The sequence below is a fragment of the Homarus americanus genome, unplaced genomic scaffold, assembly GCF_018991925.1.
Source record: "Homarus americanus isolate GMGI-L3 unplaced genomic scaffold, GMGI_Hamer_2.0 scaffold29703, whole genome shotgun sequence".
Taxonomy (NCBI): Eukaryota; Metazoa; Arthropoda; class Malacostraca; order Decapoda; family Nephropidae; genus Homarus; species Homarus americanus.
Genome location: NW_024718832.1, coordinates 564,597 through 584,635, shown reverse-complemented (window position 1 = coordinate 584,635; position 20,039 = coordinate 564,597). Strand labels below are relative to the sequence as shown.

The 20,039-nt window shown below is 37.4% G+C and overlaps 1 protein-coding gene across 2 annotated transcripts in view; it reads right to left on the bottom strand.

The window, feature by feature from the left end:
* Window positions 1-1,059: 1,059 nt before the first annotated feature.
* The window catches only part of LOC121859844 (exocyst complex component 8-like), a 31,579-nt gene continuing 12,599 nt past the window's right edge, over window positions 1,060-20,039 (bottom strand). Inside the window, exons 7-15 of one of the 2 annotated variants that reach the window (XM_042356808.1) lie at window positions 19,847-19,985; window positions 15,708-15,912; window positions 13,555-13,699; window positions 11,599-11,779; window positions 9,398-9,528; window positions 8,509-8,734; window positions 6,990-7,180; window positions 5,016-5,178; window positions 1,060-4,856 (exon numbers count right to left, since the gene is read on the bottom strand). In XM_042356808.1, the coding sequence (XP_042212742.1) occupies window positions 4,852-4,856; window positions 5,016-5,178; window positions 6,990-7,180; window positions 8,509-8,734; window positions 9,398-9,528; window positions 11,599-11,779; window positions 13,555-13,699; window positions 15,708-15,912; window positions 19,847-19,985 (1,386 nt within the window). In that variant the 3' untranslated portion in view covers window positions 1,060-4,851. Of the gene's footprint in view, window positions 5,179-6,989; window positions 7,181-8,508; window positions 8,735-9,397; window positions 9,529-11,598; window positions 11,780-13,554; window positions 13,700-15,707; window positions 15,913-19,846; window positions 19,986-20,039 lie in introns of both variants that reach the window. The other variant, XM_042356807.1, reaches the window with a different exon arrangement.

Sequence of the window (20,039 nt, the reverse complement as noted above, 5' to 3'; positions counted from 1 at the left end):
TTATTTAACAGAAGAGGGTGGCTCAAATTAGTTCGTTAAATTGAGAAAATACTGTAGATTTAAAAATAAAAATAAAAATCTATGTGATACGGGCATGAATGAAGCTGTGTTATAGCAAACAGAGTGGTATTTTCCACTCTTCACAGGAAAATTTCACCGAGTCTAAATGATGCATATCACAGGAGCTGTGTTCATGATGCAATCACCACTGTACATGTACAGCATTGTTAATATTGTAAACAAAATAATGTTTACTACTGTACTACTATAATGTATATATAGTACAGTACTCACCAGCAGATCCTCTCATTTTGATCCTTGAGTAGGCAGACTCTGTCCACTCAGCTGAATGTAATACATAACTGTAATCACATCTTGACACTAGTGATGGAGGTTGGGTGGAGGACTAGTGATTCATACTGATCTGACCTGATGCAATATCAGGCCATCCATTATCTGGGGTGGGGGATTAGTGGGCCTCCTTACCTGAAGATGTCTTAAATAAAGACGAAAGCTAAGGTGCTCCAGTGTTTCCCACTTACTAAATGTACAGTACATATAGTATACATATCTGTAATCACCTTTTACATTCTTAACACTGCTTTAACACTGTATTCTTGGCTGATTTTGTTCTGGTACAGTAATGTACAGTACTGCACAACATAAATTGTACACAAAAACAGCAGCTAGCAAGGGATCAACCTTCTACAATGGCAGCAGAATATGAACTAAGCAATCCAAACAGCTAAGCCACCCACACACCTGGGACGTAGGGATGCATTAGACCCAGAACGGAGTGATTTGAAGAGGGTTTCTGTAAATTTTCTCAGAATTTTCCAGAAAATGCGCCTGATTTTCAAACTTGGAAAATCGTCCACAAACCCGGAATTGAGAGAAATTTTCCGGAAAATTTTCGAGCAAATTTTAATTGCAGCTATTGTGGAGTTTCGGCTAAGGGATTCCAGCTAACCGAGATATTACTGTATACATGTAATTTAAAAAAAAAAAAAATAGTAATACACAATAGCTTAGATAAGGAAATGAATAAAAATATTTTCTAATTTTTTTAAAAGTATTTATTAGGTTTTGTAAACAAACATTGGAGGCCATGACCATTGTAAAACTGATCTTAGCCATCGCATCGCAGCAAATGGTGTTAATTTTTAACATCATAAAACTGATCGATCATATAACGGTCAACACCTGTACAGATGCTCAAAGCTGTTACATTTACTAGCACTGATATATATATATTTTTATTTTTTTATCTATATATATATATTTTTTTAGAATACCAGTACAGGAAGTCCTTGATTTACAGAATGCGTACCATTGTTGATGCACGCACGCACGCAAGCATGCATGCGCACACGCACACACACACACACTCTCTTTCAAGATTTACATTTCTTCATGAAGTGTTTAAATATCTAAATTTGAAAAGCTTTCACAGTGGCTTGATAACGTATTAATTAATGTATGTGGAAAGTCACCAACCCTTTCTAATGCCTCCATGTTCCAATTAGTACATAAAATTAGGATATTAGAATGCTAGTAACTGCCTGTTTGCTTCCTAGACCTCAATAATGGGAATGTATGTTCATATTTACCCTCCTAAATCTACCATTCAAATGATAATTTATTTTTATTATGAAAAAAAAGAAGAACTAAACAATTATGGTCCATTTATTATCAGTAAATGATTTAATGTTGTATTACCGCTTTAAGGACTTCGGACACGGTAGGTACGGTTCACTTAACTTTCATAAACAAACTGACGGGTAGATAACTTGCAGTGATGGTGGCACTGAAGGTAAATTTGACTTATGGTGTTTCTCTGTTTTTTTTGTGTCAAGTTTAATTTGAACGAAGTTGAGATTTTTTTTTTTTGCTTGCAGGTCATTTTATATACAGTACTGTAGTTACCTCTTCCCCAAAACTTTACGTAACTAAAGAATCTTAGGCTGTATAACAAACCTTGGTAGTAAAATAAAATTTTCATATAAAGGGGTTCTGTATAGCAAGGACTTCCTGTATATCTTTCTTTTTTTTTTACTCCAGGAGCAAATTTGTTTCATAATTTATGAAGTAAAATCTCATATCTTTTAAATTCTATAATCTGGAATATTTGCTCTAACAGTGCAGCTAGTTAAATTTAACAAAATACTGTATACAATTGGCTGTAATTCATGGTTCTAAGGAAGTGCTGAACAATGGAAAGCAGATGACATATAAATGGTTGGGTAGTTGCCATGCAGATGATGTAGGGATGGTGTCCTTAAGTCACTAATACCTTATTTGTCACTTCTGCTTTGTGTGATTTTCTTCAGGCCCAAAGCAAGATTGTAAGCAAATTTTATATTCATTGCAAATTATCCAATGCAGTCTTTGAAAATGTCCCCAGTAAAGTGAAAAATTCCATCAGGTGTGATGGTGTCTGCTTCCCAAGCTCAGAAATGGGAAGTAACATTGAGGACTAGTGATTTTACCACCAGATTTAGAGACTTATCAATCCAGTGGTGACAGCTTATGCTTAGCAACATGGGATGTTGCATATTATTTTGTGATTTTATTGATTTTTTTATTTTTACTGAGATATTTAAGGAATTTTATTGTTTTGGAGAAATTTATAAGTCGGGCAACATTTTACAATTTATGACACTGGATTGAGAGGCAGCAATTCCCAGGTCAGCTTTCATGTCTCATATGAAGCTAATTATACATTTCATTATCCTTTATTCCTATATTTCATAAACTTATACAGAATTTCTTATTTATATAATGATTCTATAATATACACCATGGTGTGGAGAGATGAGGATGTCATGGAGGTAGCCTCTGGCTAGTGCCAACCAGTGGTGAAGAGGAGAAAGTAAACTGTACACTGTTCTCCAGGACTGCCATTGTGAGTGTTGCCAATTGTGTTACCTGTGTTCTATTCTTGATTTAGGACTAATGATAATTTTCATTATCCCTTGAACCTGTAGTTCTACTTTAAAATAAACTACAATAAAAGAAGTACTGTACTGTATAGTATTAAGCATCCTAATATATATTTCCTCTGTATACAGTATTTAAGAGAATTATTCCATGGATATAATAGTACAGTACCAGTACCTACAATATTACTTTAGTTTTGCCATAATTTTCTGGTATCATCTGTGATATAACAAAAGGTGGCACAGAATTGTAAATTATGCTGTAAAGTGGTTCATTGCGACATCTTAAAATCCAAACTTGAAGGCAATGGAAATTGAGGGTTTCCTGTAAAGCACAGTGGTTTAATCAATGCCTCCAGACACCCAGTACTTTGGGATGTTCTCATATACTAAGCTCGTGACCTTCATATATCACAACAAAAACATTTGCACTTTTGCCACCCGTAAGTATAATTATTGGACATTCATAGAGTAATTTTTAAACACCTTACAAACAGTGACATGACCAAAAATTTTTTTTTTTGCACCACACTGCTGTGAGCCCACACATACTAATTAGGCCATCCAAAGAAAAAATACTATAAAATAAGAGCGTACACTGAATGAGCATTAGACTGGTTCACAAACCATTAAAAAAGAAGATTTAATACTGTCATATGTATAACAAAGGAAAGGATATTTTCATCACAGAAATAATTCAAATCACTTTTCCAGAAAAAAGCTCAGTAAGACGAAGAAAAAAAAATTAGGTACATTTTACTTTTTTAAATTCGATTGGCCTAAGGCTATCACCATTATCCCTTAGAAACTTCAGAATTACTTCATTCTAATAACGATGCATGTTAACTTTTGCTTAAATTAGTTCAGTGGTTGTAGAGTTTAACTCAAAATACATTTTTAAAATGTCTGCTCAGTAAAGATGAAATCCCCAACTTGGAAAAAAAGAGAACTAAAAGTAGGTCAAGATTGATATTGGGAGAGGTTGTATGAAATGACAGAGCTAAGAACCTGATGAGATAAGCTGCAAGAGACTGCACAGTGTGGATCACTGTGAACAGGTAATCCTGGCTGACCGACGTAAGAATAGAAAATGGCCATAAAATGAAGATGAATAATGTTAATAATCTATTTTTAACCTATAACATAGGAATGATTACAACAGGCAATAGAGGAATGACCAAATATGAAGTGTTTCTTTGGTCTTGAAATATATGAGCTATAAATGTCTTTCATCAAAAACAAGCCAAGGAAGAACTCTTGTCATGCTTGTTTTGGTGATGCCATCTAACCTAATGCATGGAGGTGCTGTCTTAGACAATTAAAGTTGAGGTAAAAACTCAACCTCAATATCAGAGCTGTCCTCCATGTCAGTGTCATGATTTTGGCAGGTTCTGGAGAGTAAAGTACTGGCGAGTCAATAATATACACATGTTATCAGGGGCAGATCCAGGGAGGGTTCTGGGGGTTCAGACCACCACCCCCCCCCCCCTTTTCATGAGAAAATTCCAAAACTTTTTCTTTAATGCAGTAATGTACTCATGCATTTTTGCATAGTAAAAATTAATTACTACTGACCTCAGAATATCTCCTAATATCAAGTGCACATGGCCTCAAAATGGCTTCAAAGAGCCACAACTTCGTTTGATATTCCTGGATCCACCCCTCGTTACTGTCACACCAGAATTTCTGTTTGACCCCTCCCAAAAGGCAGTACTCAGGCAATTAGCAAAATTTTAACTGCTCTATTTGCACAACTCAAAAAGTTCAAGTCAGTAATATATGCCAGAGCAGAGATATAAAGGGAAAAACTCATTTGTAATTGCAATCAAGTGGACTTGTAAGTTACTGAATATATAATCTCAAGAGGTGAGTAATTTCTTCAATGGTGGGCTGTATAATCCTCTCTACTAACTCAACCTAAGTTAATAAAAAAGAAAAGAAAAAAGAAAAAAATAATAAAAATACATACAGTATATACACATAAATAGAACAACTTTTTTGTAAAATTATATCACATCTTTTTTTCAATTTATATACAAAATTCCCAACATTAAATGAAATTTGATTCATATTTACTAATTGTGGGCGCTTTGATAGCTTCCCCAGTAAGGGCACCATGGTGTGAGTGTAGGGCTGGAAGGGTGGGATGAGCTCGCCCCACTGTCTCTGCATAACGGTGTTCTCCTAAGGTCAGAATCACGTCAAGAAGGAAGGCACTATTTCGTCGTATAGTAGGAATCTAAAATGTTAAAAAGACATTAATTTATTTTTGATAACTTGGTCATACAATAAACATCAATAAACCACTCATAAATAAAAAGTAATAGAATTTAACCAATGCATCTTAAGAGTGTTGGTTGACTCACAGATGTAAAATATGGCAATCAAATATAAATATGGTAAACTACTCAAAGGAAACTGAATAAGTGATCCTAGATATAAAACAGTGAAATAAGAAAAGAAAAAATTAACAATTCTCAAACCAAAGTCTGAGATAATACTGAAAGGCCAAAGGAGCTGAAATAGCAGAAAACAAGCCAAACTGCAAGAACATATGAAACGTGGGTAATGAAAATCCTAAAATAAATCCCAGAAGCTATGAAAAAACCCAGCAAATTATCAGATGGAGAGGTGATATCAGCACATTTAGAGTCACTTAATGGGCTAGGAAGGCTCAAGACAGAAGACTGGTCAAGCAAATGGGAGGGCATTTATGTAGCAGTGGGCCAATTCAGGTTAAGTGTATGTATATAAGAGTGTGATTATCCTACAAAAGGTGTATATCAGAACATAACTATAAGACAGCAAAAATAAGAGAGAAATGTACAATAAGAGAAAGGTTTTGGATCCTTGGAGAAGATTATAACAAGGACAAAAACTATCATCAATATAGAGGACAAGTGGCAAATCCCTCCTGATCTTTTTTTATAAGAGCAGGAGTCATATAAAAAATGGAAGGAGAAAGCTATAGTGTGTGTGTGTGTGTGTGTGTGTGTGTGTGTAATACAATAAAATGTAGGAAGAGCAGTTAACAGTAAATGTATACAAGTAAGGTTGTCAAGAAATCCAAAGGCTTAAGTGTGTGGTCTCACACAGTGATCAGAAGAAATACCTTCAGGTGTTATGAGCATATGGATAAGATTATGAATTATTGGATGCCTCCCCAAAAAGTCACCAACAAAATACTGTCAACACGTCTGGTAGCACTACTGTACAGGGGCGGTACCAGGAATATCAAAGGGGGGGGGGGGTCTAAGAAGTTGTGGGTGGGAGAACTTGGTAAACACAGTGAGCCTACCCAGCTGGGGGTTTTGATGGTACACTGTAAGCCCCCCAGAATTTTTTGGGGAAAAATAAACCAAAATCATGGGCATTTTGATGCCATTTTGAAGCCAAGAGCACTGGATTTTTAGGAGATATTCTGAGGTCAATAGTAATTACTTTTTACTATACAAAAACCCCTGAGTACAATACTGCATTAAAGAAAAAGTATTGGAATTTTCTGATGAAAAAAGGGGGGCAGTCCAGACCCCCAGGACCCTCCCCCCAGGATCTGCCCCTGCTGTACTACTTATTCAGACATTCGGATCATGTCACAGTGTTTTAGTCTCCTATCCTGTGTTCTACAAAGCAAAGCACAACAAAGTGTTACTTACATGCATGATTTTTGGCCTTTATAAGTTTATGTTGTCTGTGTTTTCTCAGATGCTACCAGACATGCTGAGAGTACTTTGTTGGCTACTGCACATGAGTGACATAAATGGGGATCGAGTACTAGAACGACCGTTAATGTCCTGAAATAAAAAATGAGTAGCATATACAGGTAAAGGGAAGGTAGTATTGTAATAGCATAAGGATATGTAGAAGGTTGGTCATGCATTTCTGTATTGGGTGACCTGGATTCTTCCTCTCATGGTTATCTGCCCCAGAGAGAATTCCTAAAAGGAATGAAGTACAGCGTATCTGACAAAATCCATTTTAGGTGTTATGAGTCATCAGTCACATAAAATGCTTTCATCCATCAAAACAAACCAAATAAATATGATTTACTTCATTTTTGAAAAGAGGTTCAGCTAAAGAAGATTTGCAGTGACGCAGCTGAGCAGAGAAGAGAGCAGTGAGGGACTCATTGATAAGATGCTCTGTCTCAGGCCAATAGAGACGCAATACATCTTCCAGGTACCCCAAGAAGGCCCGGCTGAACTGAATGCTATTGTTAGTTAATCCAACACACAACTCATCTGAAAAATAAGAAGGTCCTCATCAGTACTGAGTACTGTACTCCAATTTTCTTTTCTTGTTTTTATTGGCTGTATTCACAAGATTTTTCACAACACATTCATGGTAACTGAATGATACTATGCAGAAAGCAAAAGCATTATAATAATTGGTATAATGTACATTGTATAACTTTTGGAAAACTCTTGATAAATTTAAGACTACTGTATATGAATGACTGACCATCATTTATGTACTCGGAACAATTATGCAGGCCTATCATCGATCTGCAATTCTGGTTAGATAAGGTTGTAATAAAATCTGGTCTCACTGAAGATGCAGATGTGAATTTGTTTAAGGTGTAGAAGCTACCACTAGCACAACAACCACACTAATAGCTAACAAGTTGTATGACACATTGTCAAGGAATAATCTAAGAAAACCAGAAAACTCGCTAACTACACTGGCTAACCATTCCCCAGAACAAAATCCCAATTCCTGCTGGGTAGACAAGAGGCAACTGGCATAAAGAAACTTGCCTATAGTTTTGTCCTGCCTGATGATTGAAACTGGAACCACTGACTTGCAAGGCAAATAAGCTAATCATTACACCACAGGATTGATTGATTGATTGTGGTACTTACATCTCTGGTGATGCAACAGCCTAGGTTATCTGTCGTCGAATTAAAATAAAGGCTTAAAAGACTAAAATCAAATAATACAAAGTCAAAACATAAGTAATAACATAGAACTTCAGTAAAAAAACATTTAAACCATAATGGATGAAACTCAAAGCTTGTGTAGGCCGGCTTCCTCCACGAAGGAGAGGATGTCCCCTGCCATGCTAGGCACTCGACCCCCCCCACCCCTGGCGTCCTGCATGGCGTTACTCTTACCCATGTGGTCAGATATGCCGAAATTTTCCCAGATAATTTTACATATCGCGTCATTTCCCGAGTTACACTATACTGTACAGAAATACATTCCGAGACCATATCCATACCGAGTTATCGAGGGTTTACTGTAATAAATAACATAGAACTTTCGTAAAACCTATTTGGACGTTAATAAATAAAATTCAAAGCTTGTGTAGAAGACCGGCTTCCTCCACAAAGTAGTAGACGTCCCATCCCATGCTACCCCCTTATACCAATCAATTTTACACGCACATACACACACACATGCATGCATGCACATGCACACACATGCGCACACACATATGGTTAGTTTAATAATACAAAATGAAACAGCTTGAATGGTTGTAAAAATTATTATGCTCCACTGAATATGATGGCAATCAAACTTTTCCCCTCAGGGTTTATAAACAACAAGTTATTTATGTGCTCCTTACCCATTATATATGCCTGAATATTTGCAATTCCAATATCATTCATATCTTCTATGAATTTATTAAGCTGATCTTTATTCTCAAACTTCTGTGTCTTCCAGGTATCTTCTTGTCCTCGAAGCTTCACTGCCTCTATCATCTTGTCACGACCATCACGAATCCACTTTTCCACATCTCGTAGCAAGAGGGTATGAAGAGCGAATGTAACATCTAGACCTATAACTGCCAGCTGTAAGTAATAAATACTGTTCCATTATGGTAAATCAAATATTGTACCTACTGTAGTAACATCAAATAATTTAACTTGGCTTATTAATTTTTTTATACTACACCAATTAAACACTCAAACAAATATTAAAAGTCTTTGGACATAGTAATTAAATGGCTTTCAATCTGGGCAAGCAATCTAATGGTCCTGTGTTTGATTTTCTAAAGCCCCACAAGCATAATTTATAATGATTCAAGAAACTGTACTCAAGACTGTCAAAAGAATTAATATGTACTCTTATAACTACAGAGATACAACTGTTGCCATGTCATCTCAGCTGGGGGGGGATACTAATGTGGTATTGTATCTATGATTATTCAGCATACTGTATATAAATATAAAGCAGTTACATTCATTCAGTCTTAGAGAGAAAAAGTTTAAGGATAAGTACACATTAAGTTTTAGATATAAATGGTAAAAAGAGCAATTTATCTTTCTGTGGATATACTGATTGTACAATATTAGATTTAAATAATGGGCTCTTATAGAACTTTCTCACTTCATGTGTTATAAAGCTTTTTCATTATTTTAAATAAGTAACACATACCAAACTTTAGTTTGTTTGTTACTACAGGTACAGGGATTTCCTTTCTTCAACATGTATAACAATTTTATTGTTCTAACCTGTTGGCAGTGTCGGTTAGCCTGACTGACACACTCAGCCACTGTGGTGATGGAGGATTGAGTGGTGAACACATGACGGGAGAACATAGATGCAAAGTTGTTTATTTCATTGTGAGCCCAAACCACAAATGCTTAAAGAAAAAAGAAATTAAATTAAATTAAATACACACACACACGGGAATTAAGACAGCAATCATTAGGAGTGAGGGTCTTATTGTATGACAAATTTGCGTGTGTGTGTGTAACTGTGTGGTAGCGAATTAAATATCAGTTGTTGAGGAGCGCTTGGCAACACTCATTTCCACTCCATTTTTTTAATCACCCACACCTTTCTCACTCCATATTTTAAAATGTTGTCATGTAATGTTGAAGGGATACAACTTTGCTCATTTATAGTATACTTATCACAATCTCCCGAAAAATACTTTAGGTTTCGTGTTTATTCGAGACATCTTCAGGTTATGAGACCCACTAATCCCCTACCCAAGAAAGGGTGACCTGACAATCCATCAGAAGGTCAGTAATATGAGACCACTAATCCCCCACCCTACCTCCACCTGATATTGGGTCAGGTCAGGTCAGTTACATGAGACCCACTAATCCCCCACAGCTCCATGGGAGTGGAAAATACCAATCTTTGCTGTGACACATAACTTCATTTACACCCAAATACGTATAATTTTTTTCTTTTTCTTTAATATACGTACCTGTATTTATTAAACCAAACTTTTAGACAAACTATTCTGGATTATTGTAGTAAAGAAGTATAGTTTCAAACATACTGTAATTAAAACTGCATTTACCGACTCCGGTAGTTTAGACTTTAAAAGACATCCCCAGCACCCAGAAACATTCTGGGGAAGTGGGCTAGTGTGTGTCTGTGCACGATGTCTAGTTTAGACACCCGGAAACTTTTCCCAGTAATCGGAATAGATTCTGGGGATAAGGAATTTTTCCAGGTTTGAGAAAGTTGTGAGTACAGTACTCAAGTAAATTTATTTAGTTACTGGTACTTTACAACTCTGCAAACATTACACCATTACCATCTTGGGAGAGAGAGAGAAATACTTCTTGATTTACAGTGTATAAGTACCCTGTACAGTATTCAATAGTATGGTCGGGATATATAGCGACTTTATACTGTGCAGGTGCTCCTCTACTTAAGAATGTTTAACTTACAAACTTTCAGAGATACAAACATCATCACTGAGGGGGGTTACCTGCCAGAACAGGTGTTTAATGTCTGCCTTGAGCCAAAATTTCAAGGGACTAAGGTGGACAGACTGCGTGATTCACCCACGCCACCCATGCTGGTAAACAAAGGGATATGCTCAGTCATAAATTAGCGTCGCCCATGATAGCATCTCTTCCGCTCTCTCGCTCCATCGATTGTGTTTTATTGCCATTTAGATGTGCCCAACTTTATTATCAGACTTACTTTGACATTGCCAGTAATGTGATTATGTTGTAGCCTGTAGTAGCATACATATTTTTTGCATTTTTATTGAAAAATTAGACAATAATCATGACCCCGAAGAAAGTATTTGATGTCCATGAGGGTGGTGAGAAGGTTACGGCTAAGACCTTATCAGTAAACAAAAAGTTAAAGGCGACTGAAAAACTAGAAAAGGGTACTACTCCTTCGCAAATATACGCTGAATATGGAATTTCTAAGCATTTAGTGTCAGATATACGAAAATTGAAAGATAAGTTGCACAGATGTGCCATGAAATTTAACGTGGACCAGGAAAAATCTGGCATTAAGAGAATGAGGAAGGTTGGGAGTGACAACCTGGAAGAGGCAGTGTACTTTGTGTACTGTACATTACCTTTATTTATTTTTTTTATTAAAAGACATGTATTTCTTTCCTAAAATTTTTTTTTTTTTCTCTCTAAGGTGGACAACCTCTTATCCCGAACATCACTTCCCCCCAATTAGTCTGCCTCAGTAAGGTTTTACTGTGCTAAATAAATATACAATAGGAATGATATGATTATTGTTATTATACAATAGATTATTGGCACATTACTAATAACATCTTTAAAATCTTACACACAATATTCATTCAACTAAGTAACAAGTGACTACTGATTCAGAAAATATCAACCACTCCTAAAATTTATATTCCTGTTACCATCCTTTGGCTGTTGTGTTACATCAGATATGTAATAAATGATTAGTACATCTGAAAAATAATTACCTGAAGTACAACTGCGATTAGCTGGGAAAGCTTTATTAAATTCTCGTCCAGTCTCCAATAGATTGTGGAAAAAAATTGAGCACAGCTGTCGAACATACAGCACTGTCTTTCCTTCCAAGCGTAACCGTTTGAGGCCTGCTTTCAAGATAGCTCCTCTGTGACCCAAGAACAATTCACAAGCCTGTAAAGATAATATAATTTATGTAAAATAAATGAGCCTAAATACAGTATGTGAATCCTAAATTATTACAGTATTAATAATTTTTTTGGGGGGTGGTGGGGGTAATTATCCCAATTTGAGAAAGAAAAATTGCTACTTCATCTATATCTAAGTGAATTGGAATACTGTAAAAACAAAAAACAAAAAAATTGTTTCAATGATATATCAAAAATTTCCTAAATGGTAGTTCACTTACTGAGGTGTATGTAGAAGGCTCCTGGATGATGATGACATTGGGGTAACACCCCATACCCATAAAATTTTAGCTCTCTGGTTTAATTCAAGATTATTTTCAAATCAACGCTGCACATTATATATTGTCAATATATAAAATATATTTCAAAATGACCAATAATTTGCTTGGAAACACAGTTTAGTTGAAGCTCAAGCAAGATGTTACAGTGAATGACGCCTGTTTGCATGGGGGTTAGGTTCAATCAAAAAATTGGCCGCGAATCGAACCAAATCCGAGAATAACATTTGCTGACCAGGAGAGGGGGACATTTTTACTTGGATATATAACTAATGGGTACATGATTAGAGAATGGAAAACAGTAACATAAATCACCATCCCACAAAGCCTATGTACAGTAAGCCCTTCAAATTCATGGGGGTTAGGTTCTCAAAATGGCCGCGAATCGCCAAATCCGAGAATAACATTTGCTGACCATTTTTACTTGTGTACAAAGAAATTTATATTCCATTTGTGTTTGCCCTTAACACAATTATTTATTTTACATGAGATTTGGGGTAATTGGTTCCAGCTCACCGAAAATTACATACAAAGTAAAATTAAATGCAGTAAAGTACACTTACTTTGAGGTGTATATGTAGAAGGCTCCTGGTTGATGATGACGATGATGGGAATTAGAAGTGGGGGTGGAGGAGAAGGGAGAAGAGAAGGAAGTAGGGGTGGAAGAGAAATCACCCCATGCTTCATGCCGTCATTTCACCCATAAAATTTTAAGTTCACGAGGTGTAGTTCAAGATATATTTTCTTTAAATCAACACTGCACTGCACTGCACTATATATTGTCAATATGTTAAATAAATTTCAGAATGACCAATAATTGTACTGTAAAAATGTAAAAATAGTTTATGTTCAAGAAAGTCTCAAGCAAGATATTACCTCTACTGACCAGAGATACAAACTGACGCCTGTTTGATGAACTGAGTGGCTGTTTGGCGCACCAAAAACTAGTTTCCTGTGCTTCAATTATGTTAAATAATTGTTAAAATGACTAAAAAGTTTAATATAAAACTTGGAAAATTATTGAATAGTACAACCTTCTTGATATTTACTCAAATAGGAACGAATTTAAGCCCTAGAACCGATTACTGTATTGGCGGACTTATATTCCAGCTGGTGTGCAAGCGAAAACATGTTGAGAGGAATTCGTAAGGAATTCGTTAACTGAATTAAATATTCTTATGGAAGGTAATTCGTTAACCGAGGGACCACTGTACTCTGTTGGCTTCCAAATTATTTCTTCTTCTCTACATCCTATTTACCCCACAGCTGCTTTCAAGCATGTAATTTCTGGTGCTACTAAGCTGCCTCATCCTTTTGTGATCTAGACACCATGCCAGATGCCCATACTGTACTGTTACATCAGCTCAACAAATCCACTATATATCCCAGCTTCAAAATCTTTGACACAACTCACTGTCTTCATGTATTTCTCAATGCAAATATTTTCTTTCTCTAACAGTCATGACAACATTACAGCACACACCTGACTTGACTTGTTAAGATGAACAAGTAATGTTGTGGCTCTGCGAGCAGCTCGAGGACCACCTTGGAGAGACTTTTCTGGAGTTACCCGCAATTCAGCCTGTAGTACCTCAACCAAACCTCGCACTCTACCCTCAAGTGCACGCCTAAAAGAGAAAAGAACACAGTATTGTTATGTTATTCTCACACATAAAACTTAATGTTAACATTCTAAATTCCCAAAACTTTACACATTTAACAAGTGTGAATACATTCAATAAACAAGTCACCTTCACTTTCCCCATGAGTTGCAGTCCTAAAAGAGGCCAACTTTAATCAAACAAGTGTAGTGAATACAGGTTTACCTAGATATTTTTTTTTCATCCAGGAAGTAATATAAGTACAATTACTGTACTGTATTTAGACCAGTGAATGTTCATATACTAATTTACAAATTACAACATTGGAAATTATTAAATGAGAGATAAAACAATGCAGTACAATAGTCCCTCGGTTAACGAACGGTTCGGTTAACAAATTTCGGTTAACGAATTACCTTCCATAAGAATCTTCAATTCGGTTAACGAAAAAAAATTTGATTAACGAAATCCTTATGAAAATCACGTTTTGTTGTGAGCATCAACTGATGCTCACAACAAAACATGACATTTGTAACTACTTCCCTGTATTGTACTGCATATATTATCAGTATGTTAAATAAATGTTAAAATGACTAATAATTTTAATATAAAACATGCAAAAGTATTAAATAGCACAACTTTATTGATATTTACTCCATTGGAAATGAATGTAAACATAGAACAGATTACTGAATTGGCAGAGTACCCCATCATCTGATCAGCTGATGCTCACAACAAAACGTGATTTTTGTTAGGATTTCGTTAATTGAATTTTTGTTCGTTAACCGAATTGAAGATTCTTATGGAAGGTAATTCGTTAACCGAACCGTTCGTTAACCGAGGGACCACTGTGACCCGGATAATTCACGGATTTTTATTTCGCGGTCCTCTATTATTTGCGGATGACACCCTGGATGTACCCAAGAATGTCTGCGGGTAGTTTTAAAGTTAGCAGCATTTTTACGGCCAGTACGGGGAGCGTGCGAGTTTTGTGGCGTCCCGCAAGGTGTCTCTCTTGTCCAAGGAGGCTGGCCCACGCGCCCCGCTCGCTCCGCCTCAGCCCAGGATAAACATTTGTACGTCTCAAGCGTTGCTACTCTGCTCTTCGTGCTTGTTATGGCTCCCAAACGCCTTCAACCACCTTCATCCAGCCGCAGAAAGGCACCCAAACAAGAAAGCCTCAGCTTCCTGTTCGTGCACCTCCTCCTCCCGACTCTGACATGGACGACCCTCCTCCTGCCACTCCCAGCTCTGACCTCCCTCCACTCTCCTCTGCCTCCTCTTCTGAAGCAGAGGAGGGGAACTTGTAACTCCCCTGCCTTCATCATCATCATCGTCATTTACATCATAATACTGTATTCATCAGTGGCAACCTAATGTCACAAAACTGTTACTGTAAAACAATGGGTACAACATAATGTTGGTACAACATAATAATAATTCAAAACAACCTGGGGAATGAAGAGAAGAGAGACTCACAGTGATGACCTAAAGAAAAGAAAGACATATGAGCACCAGCTGCCAGTGAGAGAGGAGGAGATATAATGAATGAGAGGGAGAAGAAATAGCTAAGAATAAAAGAATAAAAAAGGCAGGTGAATGATGAGAAGAGAGGATCACAAGATTTATAAAAGCAAAAACTTTTGTGTAACAAAACTAAATAGGATGAGCTGATAGTAAAGGCTGTACAGCACAGTATATCTATGAAGAATATAGGGTTATATTCACAGTACAGGCAGTCCCCGACTTACGACAGGGATACGTTCTAGGACGCTGACCGTAAGTCGATCTGTTCTTAAGTTGTAGCAGTGTTAGTTCCATACAAAACATAAATATTATCCCATACATAACAAATAATGAAAATACTGTAAATAAAGTGATGCTAAACAATACAGAATAATGAAAATAATGTAAAAAATGGAAATTTAATTAAATTTTTTGCGGTGGTACTGGGATCCCGTTCATAAGTGCAGATGATTGTAAGTTGGATGGTCGTAACTCAAGGACTGTCTGTAAACATATTTCTTCTCCTCACCTCATCTCACTATAAGCAGGTGTTTTTGGGGCCATGTTAAAATATTCACGGCCATTGTCGATGAGGCTGACAGCTTCCTCAAAGTTTCGTTGGGCAATAGCTTGATCCAGATCCTCAGGCAGTTCTAATACCCACTCAGGAGGTCCCATGGAAGGTGGTTGTGACTCTTGGAAGGGATTCAGGCTCTCATCCTCATCAGTAAATGCTGTAATGATGTAGCCAGTTTTTAGGTAGTTGGAAGCAAAGAAAAACAGTTCCCCATACCATCCAAGGTTGCATCACCTGAGTTTCATTATGTTATATGAAATTTAGACAATAAAGCAATTGACTACAAAATAATATACCTATATCAACGGCTGCCTGAAGCAAATTGTCTGAAACACTGTTTACATATAATATGGTCAAGTAATGGATGTCACATTCACATCTAAAACATTTGCAGATTTGTAAAGCTTGGGATATTTAAAAAATCATTATAATATAAATACTTTATCCCCCCCCACACACACACACCAACATTGACAGACTGGCTTATCAGGAGTTCAGGCATTTTCCGTGTCAGTTGATGAGCTAGTCGGCCAGACGGAAATTGTCTAGTCTCTATTTACTTTAGAGACTAGGACAATTTCCGACATTTAGTTGTCCATTAGTATTTAGCAAGGCACACCTGATGAATTTTACGGCAGTAGATTCCATGGGGATATATTGGTAATGTATTCATAAGGTACACAATGAGAGATGAGTTTAAACTCTCCTAATTCAAATACATCTGGGGTTTTCTAAGAATCTATAGTTCTGATATACAGTCTCTCCTCGACTTATGACATATTCGACTTACGACAACCCGGACATACGACTGCCGTGGTCGTATAAAATATTTTCAAAATTATGTATTTTCTAGTACTGAAACATTTCGGTCCCGTACGACAGTGTGGGCTGGGCCGCCTCGTGGTGTACAGCATCCACGCCGTAGCTCGCTCAGTGGTGTTTGGTCGTTGTTGTTGTTAGTGATCGTGCTGTGTATTGACAAAATTTTCGTTTCTAATTCCCTTTAAAATGGCTGACAAGCGTAAAAGTGAGAGTTCTCGTGGTGCTGATAAGAAAAGGAGACAGTCGATTACTTTTGAGATGAGAATGAAAATAATAATGCAATATGAAAATGGAAAAACGGTAGCAACCATTTCACGCGACCTTGGCTTCTCTCACTCGACGATATCAACAATTTTGAAGGACAAGGAACGAATTCATGAGGTAGTGAAAGGATCAGCACCTATAAAGGAACTATAATAATGAAGCAAAGACAAGGTCCTCTTCATGAGATGGAAAAATTACTTGTGATATGGATGGAAGATCAGCTGCAAAAGCGTGTACCGGTACCCTTTAGCCTTCTAACCATACAGGCTAAGGCAAGAAGCCTTTTCGAAAGCCTGAAAGAGCAGGCAGGAGATGAGAGCGACCAAAACTTCACAGCAAGTCATGGGTGGTTCCAAAGGTTTGAGAAACATTATAGTTTCCACAGTGTAAAGGTGAGTGGAGAGGCAGCAAGTGCTAATGTGGGTGCTGCCGAAGCTTTTAAGGAGCTAGATCGTGTCATCGTGGAAGGAAATTATTTGCCTGAGCAAATACAGCTCCTCCCCGACTTACAATGGGGTTAGGGACCCAAATCCAGGTCGTAAGTCAGAATGGTCGTATGTCGAAAATGCTTAAATAATACATAGAAAATCTAAAATGGGGGTCTCTTTTTGTTCTCAGCACCACAAAACTCTCACTTTTAAGCTTGCAAGCCATTTTAAAGTGAATTACAAACGAAAATTTTGTCAGTACACAGCGCAATCACTGACGTTAGGACTTGAAAATACGTAATTTGACAAAATTTTGGTACAACTGAGGCGGTCGTATGTACGGGTGGTTGTAAGTCAGGGAGGAGCTGTATTTAATGTGGATGAAACTGGCTTATTCTAGAAGCGCATGCCAGAACAGACATACATCCACAAAGAGGCGAACACCATGTCAGGATTTAAGGCATTCAAGGACCGAATCACACTTCTGTTTGGGGGGAATGTAGCTTTTAAAAATGTCAGCAAGCACACACTGCCAGTGTTTTAGCGTAGTAATAAGAAAGCATGGATGACCCTAGCACTGTCTGAGGTTTGGTTCCTGAGTTGTTTCATTCCACGAGCCAAGGAGTATTGTCTGCAACAAGGGGTTGCGTTCAAGATTTTATTAATTTTAGATACTGCTCCGGGACACCCACCACACCTGGACGACCTGCACCTTGATGTTAAGGTAGTCTACCTTCCACCTAACACTACCTCTATCATCCAATCCATAGAACAAGGTGCTATTGCTGCTTTTAAAGCGTATTATTTACGTACAACCTTCGCTGTTGCTGCTACTGAAGGTGAGAAAACGCTTTGAGAGTTTTGGAAGGAGTACAACATTTTGCAATGTACAAAGAACATAGCTGCAGCATGGGATGAGGTTACAGGTCAGTGCATGAATGAAATATGGAAAAAGGTACTGAAAAGATATGTGAACAGTTTCAAAGGATTTAATGAAGATGAAGCAATTTCTGAGATTAGTAACAAGATAGTGGAGTTGGGTCAACAGCTGGAGTTAGAAATTGATAATGAAGATGTTGAGCAGTTGGTGGAAAGTGTAGCAGAAGAGCTAAGTAACGAGGATCTTATTGAACTGGATGCACAGAAAATTGTAGAGGAAGAAGAGAGACAAAATGAAGAAGAACCTGCACCCCCAAACGTTTTCAGTGAAACAAATGGCAGAGGCATTTGCTACTATTAATAAGGGGATGCAAATGTTTGAAGAAATGGATCAAAATGTTGAGAGTTTTTCAAAAGTTGACAGACTGATCCAAGATGCACTTGCTTGCTACAGGGAGATTTACAATGAAAAGAAAAGGCAAACTGTGCAGTCTGAATTGGATATATTTTTTAAGAAGTCCCCCACTGCTGTCTCTTCACGTCCCACCACTGCTGCCTCTTCACTCCCTAAAGATGATCCAATACCTTCAGCAATCAAGTATGTTAGCCTGTCTGAAGAAAGCAAACTTGATGACCCACCCAGCCCTGTCTCCTCCTCTGCTTCATCCAATTAATGTAGACTACATGCTTAATTAAAAAATTATTGAAGCCCTGTGTGCATTCAGCTGGCTACATTAAAGGTAAGTTCACAGTAACACTTTATTCATTTTTCATTATTGATTACTTTTACTGTACTGTATTTCATTTTAGAATGTCTATATTTTTTTTTGCTTTTTCGGCTTACGACCAATTCGACCGACGACCTGGTCGTCGGGACGGAACCCCGTTGTAAGTTGAGGAGAGACTGTAGTGTCAAGTGGGGAGGTGGTGCAGACTGTCTCACTTACTACAGTGTCTGGTGTCGGGTGGGGGCCAAAGGAAAAAATTAATATTTAAATGTCAAACTGGCAGGTGACTTGTGGAGTTAGTGGAGACAATCAATATGATAAGTAACCTCTCCGTTTGTCAGAATCCCAGGTTCCCGGAACTCTCTAATAAACAGAATTAAAATTGGCCTTGAATTTTTTCAGGAAACTGTTCTCAATTCTGGGTCTACAAATAAGTTTCTGAGGTTGAAAATCTGGCGCATTTTCTGGAAAAATTCGGAGAAATTCTAGAAACTCTCTCCATTTTTTTCTCCAGGTCTGGGAACAAATTCCAAAGATGAAATAATGTGCAATTTCTGGAAAAATTCTAAGAAAATCTCTATAGTTTTCTGCTCCAGGTCTTGGGACAAAGGTTCCAGGAGTTAAGAAAGATTGATTCATGCTCAGCCACATCCTCACATGCTGGGTGTGTGGGTGGGAAGGCTGCTTGGGTAACGTGGGCCTAGGCTTGCGTGTTGCAATTGGTTAATGCTGTCTTGTGACTGCATGGGATACCTGTGATAGACTGATGCACCTCCCAACTTATTAGATAAGTTAAAAGAGGGGATGAGTGCTGCCACGTCTGGTCGGTTGTTTGGTATAGGTATACAGTAGTGCACTAAGGTAGTATAAGTTGCTATTAGCGGTTTTGCCTGTTCACGCCATTCCTTGGAACCTATCTCCCGCGAATAACAAGGGTTTATTGTACAGTATAGTGTCCACCATTACTTACGATTATTGCTGTCAAGAGAATCTTCTTTACTAAGGGACTGCTGCCGTTCCTTCTGGTGTAGGTGAGCGCGTTCCACTTTTTGTTTGTCAACAGTTACCTTGTTAGCCTTAGTGCGTTCAATTTCATCAAGCCAATCTTGCTAAAAACAGAGCATAGATCATAAATTATTATACTGTATATACAATTTCATGGT